The following is a 17,176-nucleotide window of genomic DNA, read 5'->3' as shown; positions in this document are numbered from 1 at the left end:
ATAACTTGTCTGGACCCTGCCATGTTGCAAAGGGAATAGAGTGTATGTGAACCAATGCATGCACATAGGCTTGGCTCCTGCACATTCTGCTTCCAAAATAACATGGGGTAAAAACTATGCCTTAATCTCAGGGCAAGGATTCAAGGTCACAAAGGTGAGCTAGGAGAAGCAAAATGAACAAAACAGGAACATCAAAGGAATAACTGCGAGAAAAATAAGTATTTCAAAGCAAGCACAGCTCTGGATGGCATCACAGTTCCATAGGCTACAGTAAGTACTGTCAATGTCAACTCAAACGTTTAAATAGCTAAGCTAAACTGACACTAGAGACTCATCATCTTCTGAAGTCTCACCAGTGGAAACCCCCCACCCACCCCCCCTAAAAAGCAGATGAAGTAATAACACCATACACTGAAAACAAGGACCATAACTAAAGAGTTCAGGAGCAGTACCAGGAGCACAGTAAAGAAATGTTCCAGTGTGTGCATATGTGTGTATTTATATATATATATATATATTTGTTAGTAAAGAAAAGAGTATCTATGGAGATAAAGGGAAGACGGTAAATATACAGATTGTACAAGCTGGGTGGAGTGTCATTGGCTTGAGAGGGTCGGGTGATGCAGAATGAAGGATGGTGGGTGGAAATTAGAGTGCGCCCATTCCAGTGACCTCAGACGTCAGCCTAGAATAGACAGGGGCAAAGAGAGGGGGAGGGAGGAGACAAAAACAAATACTTAATAACCAGAGTAGAAAAGAAAACGGGTCAAAACTCCTTCTCTTGCCTATAACCCGCTCATCCTCTAGCTGTCTTTGCTGGGGCTCTAGCATGAGGCAGCAATCCAGCCCAGCCTTATAAGTAGCAACACCACAAAATGGGCTCAAGCATCATTTTCCCCCCTGCGTGGCCACTTGGACATTGAGCATGTGGCCCAAGTGTGGCTCACCCTCTCCCAGTGCCAGCAATGGGGAGGCATCCTCTGATGGACACCCATAAGCTCCCAGCACCTAACCAAGAGGGAGGTCTGGATCCAAAGGTCAGCAATAGGGGAGAGAGATTCTTTGCTCTTCTCTATCCTGAATTATGTGAATTTATTTTTTCCCATGGCTTCTCAATGGGTTCCTTCAGCCCCTGAAGTCTGGCTGACAAGGGGCAGCTCAGGAGATTGGTGGGAAGGGGAGGGATTTAAAGCAGGACTAGGGGATGGTTTCTAGCCTCTGAAGCTTATGGCAGTGTGTTACAAGCCTGATACAGGGTGACTTGAGGACATGTCACTTGGGGTTTTGGGGCCTTAATGGAGGTGGCAGGCACCCACAGAAGCAAAGACTTGAAACACATAGCCAGCTAAGCATATGCTGCCTTTTCTTCCCCCTGCAGGCACAAACACTCACTGCTATCCAGGTAATGCCATCCCTGGCACTGCATTGTGGCAGAGATGCCCACCAGTGATGAGTGGTGGTAGGAGACAACCCAACCATGTGGCCTTACTTCTACAAGCATCTCTTGCACTACAGACGGGTAACAGTCCTAGCCTCTCTCTCCCCAGGAGCCCTTCTGGCTCTTAACCTTCAAGCTCAAGTCTCTCTGTTTTCCTCTGGATATTGAAGCAGTGGGAATCAGAGATATATCCAGTCCTCCCCCTGCCAGGCTGCTCTCCTTCCCTCTGTTAGTGCAAACTGCAGTTCAGTTAGCCCTTCCCCAATAGCAAGGAGCCCCTCACTTTTCTTTCCCTTTCTTTTCTAAATAAATTGTTGGGATTTAAGAGGTGTCAGGAAAGCAGCTCAAACAGTGCTTCCAAAGCACCTCTGGGGAGTGAGGGGGGCCCCATCCCTCTCTTGTGAAGCTGGAGGAACAGGGAGACATGGACACCAGAGAGGTGCCACAGGTCAGCAGAGGTGCTTCAGCACGTTAAAGGGGGAGCAGGGTCAGGACAGAATGGCAGAGTTTGTTGCAGGTCAGGACTAAGGTGGGTTGGTGCAAGGAGAAGAAAGCTCATACAGATCTTGCCAGTGCTCCCAGTTCCTCGCCTAAATGAAAATAAGAATCTTCACCAAAAGCTCTCCCCCTCCTCGACCCTCATCTTGCCAGAGGCTGCTCAGAGCAGTGCATGTCCTACAGTAATAGTGCTGGTAGCTGGTTTTCACAGTACCAACTCTGCCTGCTCTGGAGAGTGTGGACAGCCAGCTTCATGAGATCGGTGCCTCAGTTTGCTCTGCTATGTAGGCTGTTTCTAAGGAAGGGCACTAGGTCAGGAAAAGGACCTGCGTCCTCTTAAGACTCCCTGTCCATAACACTTACAAGTTTGCACTCACAGGCAGACAGGTTTGCATAAATCCAAAGTTCCCCTAAAAACAGCTCACAGCCAGCATAAAGTCAGCCAATTTCACCTCAATACCAATTTCTATGTTGTCCCACATAATCTCCCCTTGCAATTCCTTGCTTGCCACAAGCAGGCTCAGCTTACATGATCCATGACCCAGTATAACACAGACAGCATCAGGACCTCAACTAGAATCAGCATTAAGAAAGCCTGTTCAGCCTGCTCCTATGTGTCCCTGGAAAGTCCTGCTGTGCCAAACTTGTTAGAGAAGTATTGATATGAAAGGAAACAATCAGGCCATTCCCACGTCTTTCATTTATTGGACTATTTGATTATTTGCATTTGATAGAGGAAAGCTTTTTGGAGGTCTGGACCCATGTTAAAGAGGCTCTTAGAAGGTATTAAGAAACAGTTGGTCTGTATGATTTTGCAGCGAGAACGAGGACAGCCCACCAAGCAGTCTCAGATTATGCCTTCCCACCACCAGAATAAATCCACTTTCAGGTCCTGTCTGAGAGCTCTACCTTGTCTGTAGGGAAAAGTAGCAAGCTGGCCTAGTTATAAGCAAAATCCTCAAGCAAGCATGGCAAGTGGGCAAGTGACCAGCCCCACCGCTGGCTCTAGCACAACCCGTGGCTGCTCCACAGCAACAAAATGGCTTCCGGTCCCCAGCCAAGGTGCTTGTCTGAGAAGAGGCCCGTAGGTGACGTCTGATCCCCACTCAGAGGACGTAGCAAGAAACCATCACTGTGCATGTCATGTGCCGGCCCAGAAAGCCTCATGAAACCCCTCTTAGCCTGCAGTAACTGGAGCAAGTGCTACTCTCTGAGCTCCTGCAGGACTTATTCAGCCAGCCTCTCTCTTTATGGGAAGATCATGGAGGCAGGGCTGGGCTGATGTGGCCTCCGCTAGTGGGTCTCACCTGGCGTTGATGAGGTATTGAGCGAGGCTGATGTTTGCAGGGGTTCCTGTGATGGTAATTTGGCGTTCCGATGATCCTTCTGTGGCATTGGCGATTTTGATCTGCGCTCCAGACATCTGTCGAATTTCATTTATTTTGGTCCCTTGACGTCCAATTATGCAGCCTATTAGCTAGAAAAAAAGTATGGAGGGAATGTCTTAAAGCAGAAGCTCAGGCAGTAACTGGTGGGATGCAAGCACAACCGCACGATGAAGGTCAGAGGGCTGGCAGAAGCCCTACTCTCTCTGCTCAAGGGTGTGACTTTAATGCTCATGAAACTAAAAGCAGTAGGTTGAGTTCCACCTTAATAAGAGCAATATTCTCCCAGGATACTTTCATCATGACCTTTAGTAACCTGTCCCATTCTAGTCTGTCGGGAGCCAATTTTAACCACCTGAACACGGTGCCAAAGACCTTTGAGTGTTTCAGAAAGGGAAAGACATCCCTACATTATACCAGGTTTATTTCTGGTCTTGTCCTTGGTCTAGAATAGGAAGCCATCAGGAAAGGGAGCTCTACATCTCACCCTTCTGTGAGATGGGAAGGACAGCTGAGCCTGTTGAGTGGCTGTGGCCTGGCAAAGTGTCAGACAAATCCTGGCAAAACTACTCCTCTTGCTGCCTTTTTCATGGATTTACATCTGGGAGGAGAAGGAATATCCATCCTGACTCCCTCATCCAATGCATGCTGACATACTCATGTGGCCAGTGGGTTCCAGGGGAACAGAGCAGCAGTGTGGGATGCTCACGGAGATGGTACTTGGTAAAGGAACAGGAAGGTGCCAATGTGTTCTGCGCTCATGAAAAATGGCCCTGTTGATAGCACTGGACTAACATTTGTAAGCATAAATACTTCAGTGCAACCTGCACAATTTAGGGTGATCCAAGCTCTCCACCATTCCCTAACCTTTCTCCCAAGAAGCTGTCTCCCAGGGTGAGAAATCAATCAGATCTCTCCACTCTTCTCTCCTGGCTGCCATTTCATATCTGACTGTCTCTGTGGCACATGTGGCCAGTTCCAGCATCTGCTACAGGCTCACAGCAATGAAAAAGATGGCAATAGTGAGGATGAAGAACAGATAGACACACAGAGAGGGGAGAGAGCATAAGAGAAAAGGTTTCAAGTGGGGAATGATGGAGTTGCTGGCTTCTTCTGAACTATGCTTCAGGGCATACTGCTCCAAAGATGGCTCATCTCCTTGAGATATTTAATACTTTTTTGAGATAGACAGAGCTCATTCTGGACAGGGTGGGACTGGTGTGCATGGAGAACTCTGGCAAGCTGTCCACACTAAATGCCAATGTAAGACACTTATTAAATGCTGCTCTTGTGAAGCAGGACTCCAATTAGCTCACTCTGAAAGCGTGCTAACTTCCCTCAGTGTGATTCCCCACCACACAGCATACTAAATAGCAATGGAGATGTGACAGGGTATGTGATTAGAGGATAGAGGTTGGAAAAGCTTGCTATCCCTGAATATTTGCATGATCATTAAATCAGATATTGAAGTGTCAGAGCCAGCACCTTGGTAAGAGAATCGGGCCTTGATCTGCTTCTGGCTTCTGCTCAGTTTGCAGGTTAACTCTGTATTAACTTCACAAAGCAATTCAAGCAACTAGGAGGTCTTGGGCTGTTCCAGAGTCATTTCCCAAAAGAGCATTTTACTGCACCTCACCCCAACCACAAGTGACAATACATTTGTGATGGTTCCCCAGGCCTGCTGAGCAAGCCTGGAGGAAAGGTCTCTCTTTCCAACACAGTCCTGACGAGGCAGACAGGTCTTCTCTGCACAGGATCAAGGCCTGGGTGCTGGGGCCAGGATCAGCATCAGTCACCAATGCAAAGCAAGGCACCACTGCAGTGCTGAGATGCTTGCTACTGCCTTGCATGAAGCACATGTTAGGGAACAGTCTGAAGTGGGCCTAACAGCAGAGGGTTTGGGTCAGGACTGATTGAACAGCTCTTACCCATCCTCTGTCATCTCCCAGCCTTTTCAAGATTTTGTTTTGAGGACAGTATTTTTTTTTCTTTTGGACCTCTGCCAGGCTTGGAATTGAGTAAGTTTAAGGAGAAGACCCAACTCTATTATCAGGGCAATTTCCCACAGTATCTGTCTTTTGCTGCTTTCTGAAGTGCTACCTATGCAAGATACAAAAGGAATCTCTTACAGCATGCTTAACACATCTGTCATTATAATAACAGATTTTCATTGTCTAAAAATTGGACAAAGCCTTCTTTTTTTTTATTACATGTTTAAAGATGGAAATAAATCATGTTTCAGACTGTTCTCTATACTTTTCTCACTGCTAATCACAACTAACCTGAAGATGCTTATACAGAATGTATAACAGAAGAAAATAAGCACGCCACTTATCAAAGGGGTCAGTTTAACCCCAAATATCCCCTCAGTAGGTGGAATCATGCACTCTTAATAGTTTCACATCACTCACCCCATCTTGTTCTACACACAAATTCCCTGTCCTTCTGCCTACAGAAGGGCTCAGAGATGATTATAACATGAAGAAGAATTATCCTGAAAAAATATTCTCAAAGTTTAGGAAATATGGGCTTATCTCAACCAGTGCCTGTGTCTTTCACAGCCTTGCAGTCAGCCCTGGGCTTGGGACACCACCAGAGGTCTCTGCCCGAAACCCTGCCCCAAGCAGGGGCACCTGAAAGCCAGGGTCAGGTACCCAGGACTGGGAATGGGGTGAGTGTGGGACACCAAGGGTGGAGCCCCCCCCCCCCCACACCTCTTTGTGCCCTGTCCAAGGGCGACCCTGCTCTCAGGTAAAAGGAGTTTTCTTACACTTCTTTGGGTTTCCCTTGCTGTAGCTTGTGCCTGTGGCCTCCCATTCTTTTCACCTTTTGAGGAGACTCCATTTCCCTCTTCTCTATTACCCCTCTTAGCTTCTTTAGTGTGACAAAGTGCACATGGAAGCTCAGTTTCACCATATGCCTTTGACAGAATGAAGAGCAAGTGGAGAGCACTACATCATTATAGCACCAGCAAAAAATGAGACATTAAAACCTATCTTTCATACTCTCAAAAAAAAATAGTTTCTCCTGAGATCCAGAGGGCTGAATTTTCTCAGTGGCTCCTGAGGAGGCCTTTAGATTTGCTCTTACTCATTTGTGCGTCAAACACAGTTTCCTCAAACACCACTGCAGCTTGCTAAAGCAAAACAAGATGTCCAGCTTTTCCAACACACACACGAGGTGTACCTGTGTGCTCTGCTTGTCTATGAACATTTAAGCTCCTTTACAAGATCACACCTGGGAATTTGGAATGTAGGACATTCCGCCTGGCAGCTGCTGGACTTCCATTGCTCTCTGTAGAACTGGAGATAATTACTTCTCTAAATGTTCACTGGTCTTGTTGTCAGACCATGTCCCCCTTAGAAGAGATGCTCTGTCCTATTTGGTTCTTAAATATTAATTTGAGATGGCAATACATTTCTAGGTAGATTCCTTTTATTGCCACTCTCTCAACAAGGATACCAGAGCTCTCAATAAAGCAGAGGGATTAGAAAGAGTAATGACCTGCAGTTGTCCTAATGATATCATGCCAACAGGTTTCCCTTCTAAAGCCTAGCAGAAAGATCTATTGACAATCCTGTAGTGAATGTTTCTGAGCTTCACAGAGTAAAAGCCACCCACAGCCATGTCCATCTCATCACCTTAATCTTCACCTATCAGGTAGAGGGGTAATGATGGTTAACAAACTGGAATGGATGCCCCACTGCAGCACTGGAAATCATCTCTTGAGCTGCAGCATGATGTACAGCCCAGCACCCTCCTGTCCTGGTGTTCACAGAGCAGAAATGACTCAGCCTGGAGAGGGTTCAGCAAAAGATAATCACTTACATCCAGGAACCTGTCAGGGAGACAATTGGAGCCAAATCTATTTAGAGAGGAGATTTTCAGTGAGGTTAGCACATCATTCAAGTTGCTCCTGACAGTCAAAGGAATGACAAGATCTGGCACCCAGAAGCTGATGGCATGATTCTACCTTCAGGGTAACATCTTGAATCTCTCGTGGCTCTATTTGTTGAGGTCCTGAGGAAATCAGACTGGACAGAAGTCTTACGAATGAGGTTACAGCTGGATTTCATCATCATATTTCCTTGAACCTTGCTTTCTCTGCAGCACAACCACAAGCTAATCTATGCTCCCTAAAATGAGCCTCTCAATGTCTGCTTTAAGAGACAGACACCCAAGCCTGTCCTCCATTTCCAGGAAGATGAGAACAAGTATTTAGGAGCCTTCAAAACAACAGGAAGCCTAGCTAAGGAGATGTTTTTCAGCAGGCAGAGAATGCAGGCAATGACATTTAGCACAGGTTTGATATGAGCCAAAATTTTAGAGATCACACGCTCAGAATGCTCCCAAGTCCTGTGGCAAGTCACCCAGCACTTTAAACTGCAGAGCAGGCCCCTTTACAAGGTGTAGCTCAATATCCCCAAAGACTCTTTTGTTGTTGCTAGATCCATGTTCTCCCATGCTAGGCAGACATCAGAAGCACTTGCAGATCTCCTGAAGGTGTTTCTTAACCAGAAGAACAAAAGCAGATTTGGAAAGCTGTCCTGTGGCTGTGCACAGTTTTGACAGTGAATCCCATGTGCTCCTCTGCAGGGCCTTCCCCTTGGTTTGCCCAAGGGTGAAATGTCTCTGAAGATTTCAGCAGGCAGATGCTCAGAAGTTGTTTCGCTGCTGCATCTCCCAAATGGAAGGAGCCCTTGCATGTATCCTGAAGAAACGGAGGTATCCAGGCACTTGTGTCTGGGATCACTGTTGTTCTTTCACATCACAGCACAACTCTTAAATAGCCGAAAGAAGTAGACAAAGCTGCCAGACGTGATCCAGCAACTCCTGAGAAAAATGGGCTGAGGGATCCAGTTGGAAGTCACTTCCCCACTTGCCCTGATCCTGATTTGACCTCAAGCTGGCTATCAAATCCATGGAAATCACTGGGTTGATCCAGAAGCAACTGAGAGCCTCAGATTCAGGTGCCAGCTATGTGGGGGTCTCCATCCCACCTACTCCCATCTGAGCATCCCCGAGCATCGTCCTTTCACCGCTCAGTGTCCAACATGACTCCAGCTTTCTTCCAATGAATATCCAAGTCCAACATCCACTTTACCACAGTGCCTCCATCAATAAGACCAAAATCTGACTGCCACCAATACTAAAATGAGATACACTGCCCCTTAAAAGCTTGGCACTTTGTTACATTAGTTAACACTACTTACTTCCACTGTAAGCCTCCATGCTTAAGCTAAAACATCATTTCAGATCTGCCAGCAGTAGATTAAGCAAACGATGCTGGGACTCAGCAGAGAGCACAGAGGTAGACTGGGCAGCCCTCTCCCTTCTCAGCCCAAAGTACGTTTAAGTGACAAGGCAGAGTCTATGCCAATGCTCAGTGCTATAATCACACTGGTTTGGGAGCTCCCTCCTCTCCTGAGTGCTGCCATCTGGGCATGTTTCATGAGCAATAAGTTCACTTTGAAAGCAAAAAGAAGCATTAAAGAGAATTTTACCTAGGAAAAATATTGAAAGGGTCAAGTCCAATGGGTACTTGTGTTTTACACTGTCGTCTGACTCCCCCAGCAATCAGACTGTAGGAACTGTGCAAATGGCATGAGTGAACTTGGTGAAGGGGCTTCTCTAGCAATATTTAACAGGGTACTTTATCTGCAGCTTAAATAAATAAATATGTACATATACACTCATACACACACGCATGCGCACACACCTAGAGCCAGGCAGAGGAAGCGTTCGGAGCCACTATACTTACATCATTGGGAATGGTGAGTTCATGAGTACTGGCCGGGGGACTGGCATCCAAACCTGGGCATATGCAAGGGAAAATGGTTATAGCTTGCAGAAGTAGTGTGGTGGGTCTCCTGGTACTTTACCACAACAGTAGACATTACAAATGCTGCATAGTGCTCCAGGGCCAGGAGGGGAAGGGGATCACACATTCTGGTACAAGGAGGAGGAAGATGGTTACTACCTAACTCTTCCGGAACTTGTTATCACCTTCCCCTGCTGCCCCTGGGTTCCTTGAGCTGGTTCTCACAGGCACCATGCTGCAGACTGACAATACCTTCCTCGCTCTCCTCAGCTTCCCAATACACACAAGGAAATCACTGTGCTACTGCTCAGATAGCTCCTTGCTTCTCACCTTCAATTTTCCCACTCAGAATGGCTCTTGAGGCAGGTATGTTACAGTATCATTAGTAGAGGCTGGTAGAAGTTAAAAAAGCAGATTTCTTTGAAGTCTTCCTCCAAGCAGAAGCAGTCAGCCTTTTGGCTAGGAAACCCAACCCTAGTGACAACAAACCTGCCATAGGGAGAATGCTACATCAGGAGGGTTGTCCATGTGCGCTCCAGTCCTCTATGGACAGATCAATACAGAGCGACTTGCTTAAGAAAAAAGGTCAGCAGTCCCAAACCAAGTTCTCTGAGAGATGTGGCAGTGCTACACCACAGCAGCACTGCCTTGTGGTGTAGGTGTAGGAGGGCAATGCTGTAGGGTCATGCATCAAGACATAAGAGATGAAATCCTTGTGAAACCCTTCCTCTGCTGGGCTTTGCAATGTACTCAGCATCCTAAGGCCTCTTAGATTTGCATGCTACATTCAAGCAAGAGACTGCTAAGATGTGCACACTAGCTGGATTCAGGACTGCTTGTTGCTCTTACTCCTAAGGGAAAACAAGGCAAACAATAGAGAGATTTAGAGCCTGCTTCTCAGCAAAATTCTGTGGAAATTCTCAGCTTGCATTAACCAGTGAACACAGTAATCAGCTGCTTCTCAGGTTCTCTAGAGAAAGGAAGGACATTTTCTTCTACGGAGGGAAAGGCTGGAGTCAGAAGACTACTGTATACAGCTTCACATGCAAACAGACAACATGTCATAATACTCCTAGGCCAGGATGAAAACTGTGTTACCAACAGGTTTCCAGATTTAATTGCATCATTGCCAAAATAAGGACATCTCTGCAATCTTGCAAGATAGAAGCTGTCTGGTGGCTAACCACAAAAACTTAACTGTAGAATATAAACTACAAAGGAAGGCTTTTAAGATCAATGTGTTCAAGAATCTAAGAGACTGCAAGGTCTACATCCAACAAAAGAGAGGAATAAAGGGGATGTAGAGGAAAGAAAATGAGAAAGAAAGTAGAGCTGTTGAAAGAAAAAGAGGAAAAGACAACCTTGCAAGAGTCAGATGCTGCATGTAGTTTCCCTGACTCATTGCAATAAAGGCACCGTTTACCCCACTGCTATGAAACAGCACAGCAGCAGCCCTGAATTCCAAGCCACAAAATCCAGAGGAGCTGCTATATTTGCCACTACCTCTAAAGCACTGTGCAGCTAATGCCAGCAGAGATCACATTTTGCCAATCTGCTTTTCCATCAAGGTTTTCTGTGCAGTGAAAGAGAAGTCCCCATCCAATTTTGTTGGCAACAACAGCCTAGGTTTTAAAAACAAACAAGTCAAAAATGACATCTGTCTGTATACCAGCATTGTCAAAGCAGTATTTTCTTACAGAGTAGAGGTGTGGCAGTGCTACATTCCTGACTGAACTTAGGACTGCACCGAGAAGTGAAGGAGGGTAGACTGATCTTAAAAGAAATTGGATGGGTAGCCATGTGTCTACTGGAGTTCCCATGGTTAAAACCTCTCACCCTAGTTGAGATTTACCAACTCCCAAATATACATCAAAATTAAGCTTTACACTGGAATCCCACTTCCGTGTCTACTCCTAGAAATAAGAAGATCAGGTGTCTTTTATTTGCTAATGTACAGTTCAAATACTTTCCTGAATGTAGTCTCCTAGCTACATCATTTGGCAAGGTAAGAACTGAATCTCCCTTACAAAGATGCAATGTCTGAATATAATACACAGGTATCTACTTGAAGGCAGTCTCTTTAACACGTTATTCCCCAAGAGCACAAAAGGAGATAAAATGCAGAGAATGAGAAGACAAATCCTCTGGTTAGCAGTGTCCTGTGCCTGCCTTCACCTGTGCTTGGTGTACTTTTGCCAAAGACTGCACAAAATAGCACAGAATAGCTCCTGCTTGGGTTTTATACACTACTGACTTAATGCTGACTTTATAGTACAGTGCACTGGACAAACCTTTCAGTGGTGTTTTCTTTCTCCAATAGCAAGTTCTATCTCTGCAATCTTTGTGCAAAGACCGAGTGAGAATGGCTGAACATTTTTGCATACTCATACAAGGTAAGTGCCAACACTCCAACCTGGACAAATTCCTCTTTGCTTCCCGGTGTCTTCCTTGTCCTCTACTGTGCACCCTATTTGGATCTAAGCCTGACCGCAGAAATGCGTTGTTTCCCCCAAAACCTATTCACAATCTGAAATCTCCATGGCCTGTCCTATCTGAGTCATCATGTCTGCTGAGCCTGGTACTGTCATCAGTCCTGAGAGTCTTCCTGTGACCTAGGGCAAGACAGACTCTGCACTGCACAAGGACGACAGCCCCCCAGGGTGTCAGCCTCCTGACCTCTTGGCCAGGAATTAAAAGGCTCAGTTCAATAGTGGCCTAGATTTGGCAGAAAATATTTTCTGAAGGAAATGGAGTACTACGGGATGTCTTCACAGCAGTGCTAAGGAGTCCGTGGCTCTTTGGAAATCTAGATGTGGCTCCTCAGATTTTCAGGTAGGGCCTCCTCCAGTGCCCTCCAGGGCACTTGGATGGCACGTGCCAAACCCCTGGTGGGTATCAGTCACCCATCATCAGCACTGACGGACACCAGTGGGACCTGGGACCCACATGCCTCAGCTCTGATAAGGCTACAGTGGCAGGAGCAGTGGTGCCCACTGGCTGAAAGCTCTTGAGCCATCCGCACCACAGCACTCATGATCTGCTGCATCATGATATCAATCGAGAAATGGCAACATCCTTCTTGATTACCTTGAGATCTTTTATTTTAGCGTACCAAATCCTCCTCCTCTGACATGTACATGCAGTCCCCGTGACTGTAACAGGAGGAATCCATGTACTCAGCCAGGGCAGAGTTAATGCCACAGGCAATCACAAAGGACAAAGCAGAAGACACAGAAAACAAGGTTTTGCATATTAAAACTACAAATCCATTTTTGCTAAAGTCTTGCAAGACCTGTTTGCATGGTCTGTGTTTGCTTTTTTAGTTAAGCAATGTCCCCAGACTCTTTCAAGGCATGCATGAAATACAGCCTGGAAGCCAGCAATGGACCCATATGTACTGGGTAGGTAGAGGGGAGGTCTATCTCACTTGACTGTGAACCTTCCAGTCCCAGGGTAATTCATCTGAACAATGGAAAAGAAAAAGAAAAGTATGTTTGGCAGATATGACCCACACATAGCTGTCAGTACAGGACATTTGAAATATAAATTTCTCTGTGGTTACAGCCCTGCTGTGACCCCTCAGTGTCCTGCTCCGATTCTTCAGTGTCCTGTCTCACTAAAAATGTAGCTCACGTTGAATAGCTTAAAGATGGCTATGTGTTCTGAGAGGCACTTTTCTATTGTTTCTTGGAGAAGATTATTCAAAATTAAATGCAAGGATAGGGGTGATAATTCTCATGTCTTTCCAATACGTGGGTGGAAGGTTTACACATTCGTCAAGAAAATAGGTAATAAAATACAAGTGTGTTTCTTTTGACATACTCTGCAAAGGAGGCAGGCACTGATTTCTCCCTGCCCACCAGAAAACATGCTGTATTCTCAACAGATAAGACAATTAATGTAAGAGCACAATGGCACCGTCCTATTTAAGAAATATATTGCAATAGAAGCCTACTTATTTCCCTGTAGCTTTTTTTTTTTTTTTTTTTTTTTTTTTTTTTTTTTTTTTTTTTTTTTACCTGATGATTGGCCCATCAGATTTTGAGCTTCTTCGGAGGAATGTAAGGGCAGCTTTTCTCCTGAAGAGCAAAGAAGAAACAGATTTAATGCTTTTGCCTTCAAGGAGATAAGCAATGTCACTTCATCTAGGAAGCTCAAAATATGATGAACATATTGTCAGAAAAGGCATTTCCAACTGCACTTTGACCATTGAGTAAACAAAGATACTTAAAGTATTTGCACCCCCTGTGCTCTATCTGCTTCCTAGTTCGCCGTGACATATTTTAGCTAGAACACCAGTTTTGCAAATAGCGCTATGAGACATTACAGTTCAGGCTGTCCTCTCTGTTAACACGGCTCCCTACAGCTGCGTCTCCTTCCCATCTCTCTTCCCAGCGGATGGCTGCCGTCCTCCCCTGCTTGTGCACTGCAGCATTGCACCACTTCCTCAGCCACATGGAGAGAGCCTCCCTGACAGCCACCAGCGCCAGGGGAAGGGCACAGAGGAGCCTCCCCCACTTCCACAGGCAGGCAGCGCCCTGCATGGGAAGCAGGGCTGTCTCACCCAGTCCAGCTCAATCTACAGCAAGGCATGCCCTCTCCTCTAGGCTAGAAAGGGTCAACGTTTGTACTGGCACTCATTCACTTCTGCTCAAAAAGCCAGCAAAGCTGAAGCAGGATAAATATGGTTTCACAAAAGCAAACCGGACACCCACAGTTAACTGCCAAGAGCTGGCCTCTGAGGAGAGTAACTACAGAACATTCATCTGGGCTCTCCGTTAACTTTTGCCCATTGACATTGCAACTTCAGTTTTACTTGTCCTGTTCATTTCCATCAAACAAAATGAGTTCAGAAAGAGAGAGAAACTCTACAGGTAAGAAGAGAAGGATATCTAGAAAGGGCATCTGGGTACGTACCAGGGAAAGCGGGGGTGGTCTGTCCAAGGGGAGTAAAGGGGGTTTGCTGCATAGCCAACTGGTGGAGCTTGGTCAACTGCTGAGGGGTAGGAGGGACATTAGAGCTAAGAAGGTTATTGTTATAGAGTACAACAAGTCACACTGAAAATCAAGAACAAAATTATAATGGAAAAAAAAAAGAAAAAAAAAAAAAAACAAACCAGGAAGCCATGATGAGACATGGCAAAAACAACATTAACAGAAGGACTTGGCCTGGGTAAGATGCAATAAAGCCCAAATCTTTTGCAGAAGTGCTTGGTCAGGGTCTGAAGTACAATACCAGCAGGAAGCCCATTCTTAGTTTCCACCTCTTGTAAAATGGTTTAGGTCCTTCACCACAGGTAAGCAGTCCTCTCTGCCTTAAGGAAACAGGGAGCTGCTAAAGCAGCAGCAGAGCTTGTATGCAAACAGTTTCCCGCCATTGCCTTCCTTTCCCAGGCTTTGCAACCTGCTACAAATAGCTGCTGCTCACTTTATTAAAGTTGTAATGTGGAGGAGGTATTTCAAAGGTACAGCCAGATCTGAGGCTGTCCCCTGCCAATAGTTAGAAGATCCTCCTGTGTTGCTGGGGTATTCGCAAGAATTACATTGCGAGCATCTCCCTACGCAGTGCTCTTGTGCTATGTGTCCAATGGGAACTGTCTCTGGAGGCAGACAAACTGCAGCTCTTAACTCCAGCTTTGACAAACACATTACGAACACAAGACCCGTAGCAGTTTGGGGAAAATATGGGCTTCAGCTGTGACCAGTAGGTATTTCAGATCCTTGTATCCCTTGTTGTGCTAAGTATCTTTGCATGCCCCATCAGGAAGCGATTGCATAGAGAGGAGTTTGTTTGGAATACATTTTGTGCTCTGTTTTACTGCTCCAATTTAAAAAATAATAATAAGTGGGCGGAAATTTAACAGTTCTGCTGTGAGCAGGAGGGAGATCACCTCCCTCTTGGTGATTTCACAGTGCCTAGAGGGTTACCAGGATCACATCATCCCTCAGATGCAAACAACTCATTGCACCTGTCCCCTTCACAGCAAAGGAGGGGCAGAAGTTGTAATTTCAATGTCTAGGGGGAACCATATTCAAAAAACTCCTTGCTCCTGCAGCGTGTCTAGGGGAGGGAGAGCAGGGAGGTTTGACACCAGCAGTGGTAAGGGTGAAGCGCTGGAAAGAAAAGACCCAGGTAGCTGAAGAGATCAGGTGAAAGACTGGAAGGGAGCTGCAGGAACGGGAAATACTTGCCAGTAACTGGAGAGGCACCAGGGGGAAAACCTCAAAACCTTGAGGACTTTCAGGCTTTGCCTGTGCGCGCAAGCCCGGGGAAAAGGTCTCACTGCTGCACAAGACATGGTACGTCCAAATCTCTCTGTTTGGCACACAGAAAATAAGCTGAAGAAGGCCTGCACCAGGCTGAACCACAACCAGCTCCCGATGAGACTGGGAATGCCAGCACTCCTGCAGACAACATGGTTTTCAATATTCTCCTTTTTTCCCCCCTAACATTGTAAGCTTTCTATCTTATTTTTCCTAAAACTAAACCCAGATATGTCCTATCCGTGCTCCTTTCAAAGTTAACTATGCATGTTTCACTTGTTCTTTTGACATTATTTTAATGCTGTAGAGCTAGTATCTTTGTTGAACTCAAAGGCAGCTGGTGGAACTTGGTCAGTTGAAGGACATTAACGTTAATGAGGTTATTGTTATGAGTCACACCAAAAGGAACACCACAGGCAGCTGCTGCACAGCTCTAGATAAAGCCTCCTCCTCCTCTGCAGCATCTGGAAACTTGCCCAACATTGCTACTCTGCATGAGAGCAGTTCTGCTTACTGCTAGAGGAGCCATGAGGTGGAGCCTGCCATGAAGGACTGGGGAAACAGAACTGATTGGGATGTTCATTTACCTGCACACTCCTAACCATATCCTGGAGAAGGTCCTGCTTCACCTGATGGGTGGCATCAGGAGCCATGGGCCACCCTGTACAGCTTCTTGGGGCAGGGGAAAATGCCAGAATCATTGTTGTTAAACCAGAACATTTTTAAGGAATAGTTTAAAATACTGGTATTTAGCAAATGTCTGTGATAGAATAACAGCAATGACAAATAACTGCAAAGAAAGAGAGGATTGCTACATCTAGGCATTACAATAAAAGCTGCCACTTGAATGCTTGCAATGCATAAAACAGCCTCTCTCCTATTTCCTGGTAGGCTGGAAGAAGCTGGAAGCAAATACCTGAGAATGTTTTTCTCAAACTTTGGTTCCTTGCACAGACCAAAGATGAGTTACCCCGTTGGTAATGCTGCAAGGTATGGGACAGCATCTCTTTCTCCCAGCATAAGTCCAAGTAGAGTGTCACTAGACAACCACAAAAATGCCTAGTCACATCTCATCATCTGTCAGTCTGGTTCATACCCACAAGTGTGCACGCTGCAATTCCCCAGTGTGGGGAGTTTTGCTATGCTCAACATCTATTCCCACCCCAACATCTCCTGACTCCCTGCTGCCATAGGCTGTCCTTTTGTCTTTCGCTGCAAATTTAACGAGGGCAAGTAGCTTACATGTCACATCCAAAATGGCGTATGAGTACCCATGGCAATTCTGAAGCCCCTCATGAGGCAGCACTCCAACTGACCTGGATGGGTTTTGCCCAAGGGAAAAAATAAAGACAGGAACTCAGATTTTAGTTGTGGTGTTTGAAATCCTGCCCATTTCAGAGTCATGAGTTTGTTGCAGAATCTACAAAAAGGATCCATTTAAACACAAATATCTGTAAGAGCAAGGACAGTACCTTAGGAATATTTGTTCAAGACTGACTTCATTTCTCAGAAGTATTTAAAATGACAGATCCTTGTGAGAGAACTACATGAGTAAGGAGGGAACATGTGGCCCTTATATAAACAACTTCTTCCAAGTCTCAGCAAATCTGATGGAAGCAGGCCAGTGTGGCCAACAAGACACAGATACTGTTTTTCTAGCACTAACTAAAGCATAAATATTGCCCCAGCACTATGTGTATCATAACATATTTCATTCCTGTTAAACAGAGGAGTATAATAACAAGGAAAACAAACACTCTAATGCCACTG

General features: G+C 45.7%; 1 protein-coding gene across 2 annotated transcripts in view; it reads right to left on the bottom strand.

Moving 5' to 3' along the window:
• Nucleotides 1-448: 448 nt before the first annotated feature.
• Nucleotides 449-17,176, bottom strand: part of PCBP3 (poly(rC) binding protein 3) — a 76,355-nt gene continuing 59,627 nt past the window's right edge. The window contains exons 11-15 of one of the 2 annotated variants that reach the window (XM_062578391.1): nt 14,060-14,138; nt 13,162-13,221; nt 9,083-9,135; nt 3,244-3,413; nt 449-685 (exon numbers count right to left, since the gene is read on the bottom strand). In XM_062578391.1, the coding sequence (XP_062434375.1) occupies nt 649-685; nt 3,244-3,413; nt 9,083-9,135; nt 13,162-13,221; nt 14,060-14,138 (399 nt within the window). In that variant the 3' untranslated portion in view covers nt 449-648. The remainder of the gene's footprint in view (nt 686-3,243; nt 3,414-9,082; nt 9,136-13,161; nt 13,222-14,059; nt 14,139-17,176) is intronic. The other variant, XM_062578392.1, reaches the window with a different exon arrangement.

Source organism: Rhea pennata, chromosome 6 (assembly GCF_028389875.1).
Source record: "Rhea pennata isolate bPtePen1 chromosome 6, bPtePen1.pri, whole genome shotgun sequence".
Taxonomy (NCBI): Eukaryota; Metazoa; Chordata; class Aves; order Rheiformes; family Rheidae; genus Rhea; species Rhea pennata.
This window is presented reverse-complemented; position numbering and strand designations above follow the sequence as displayed.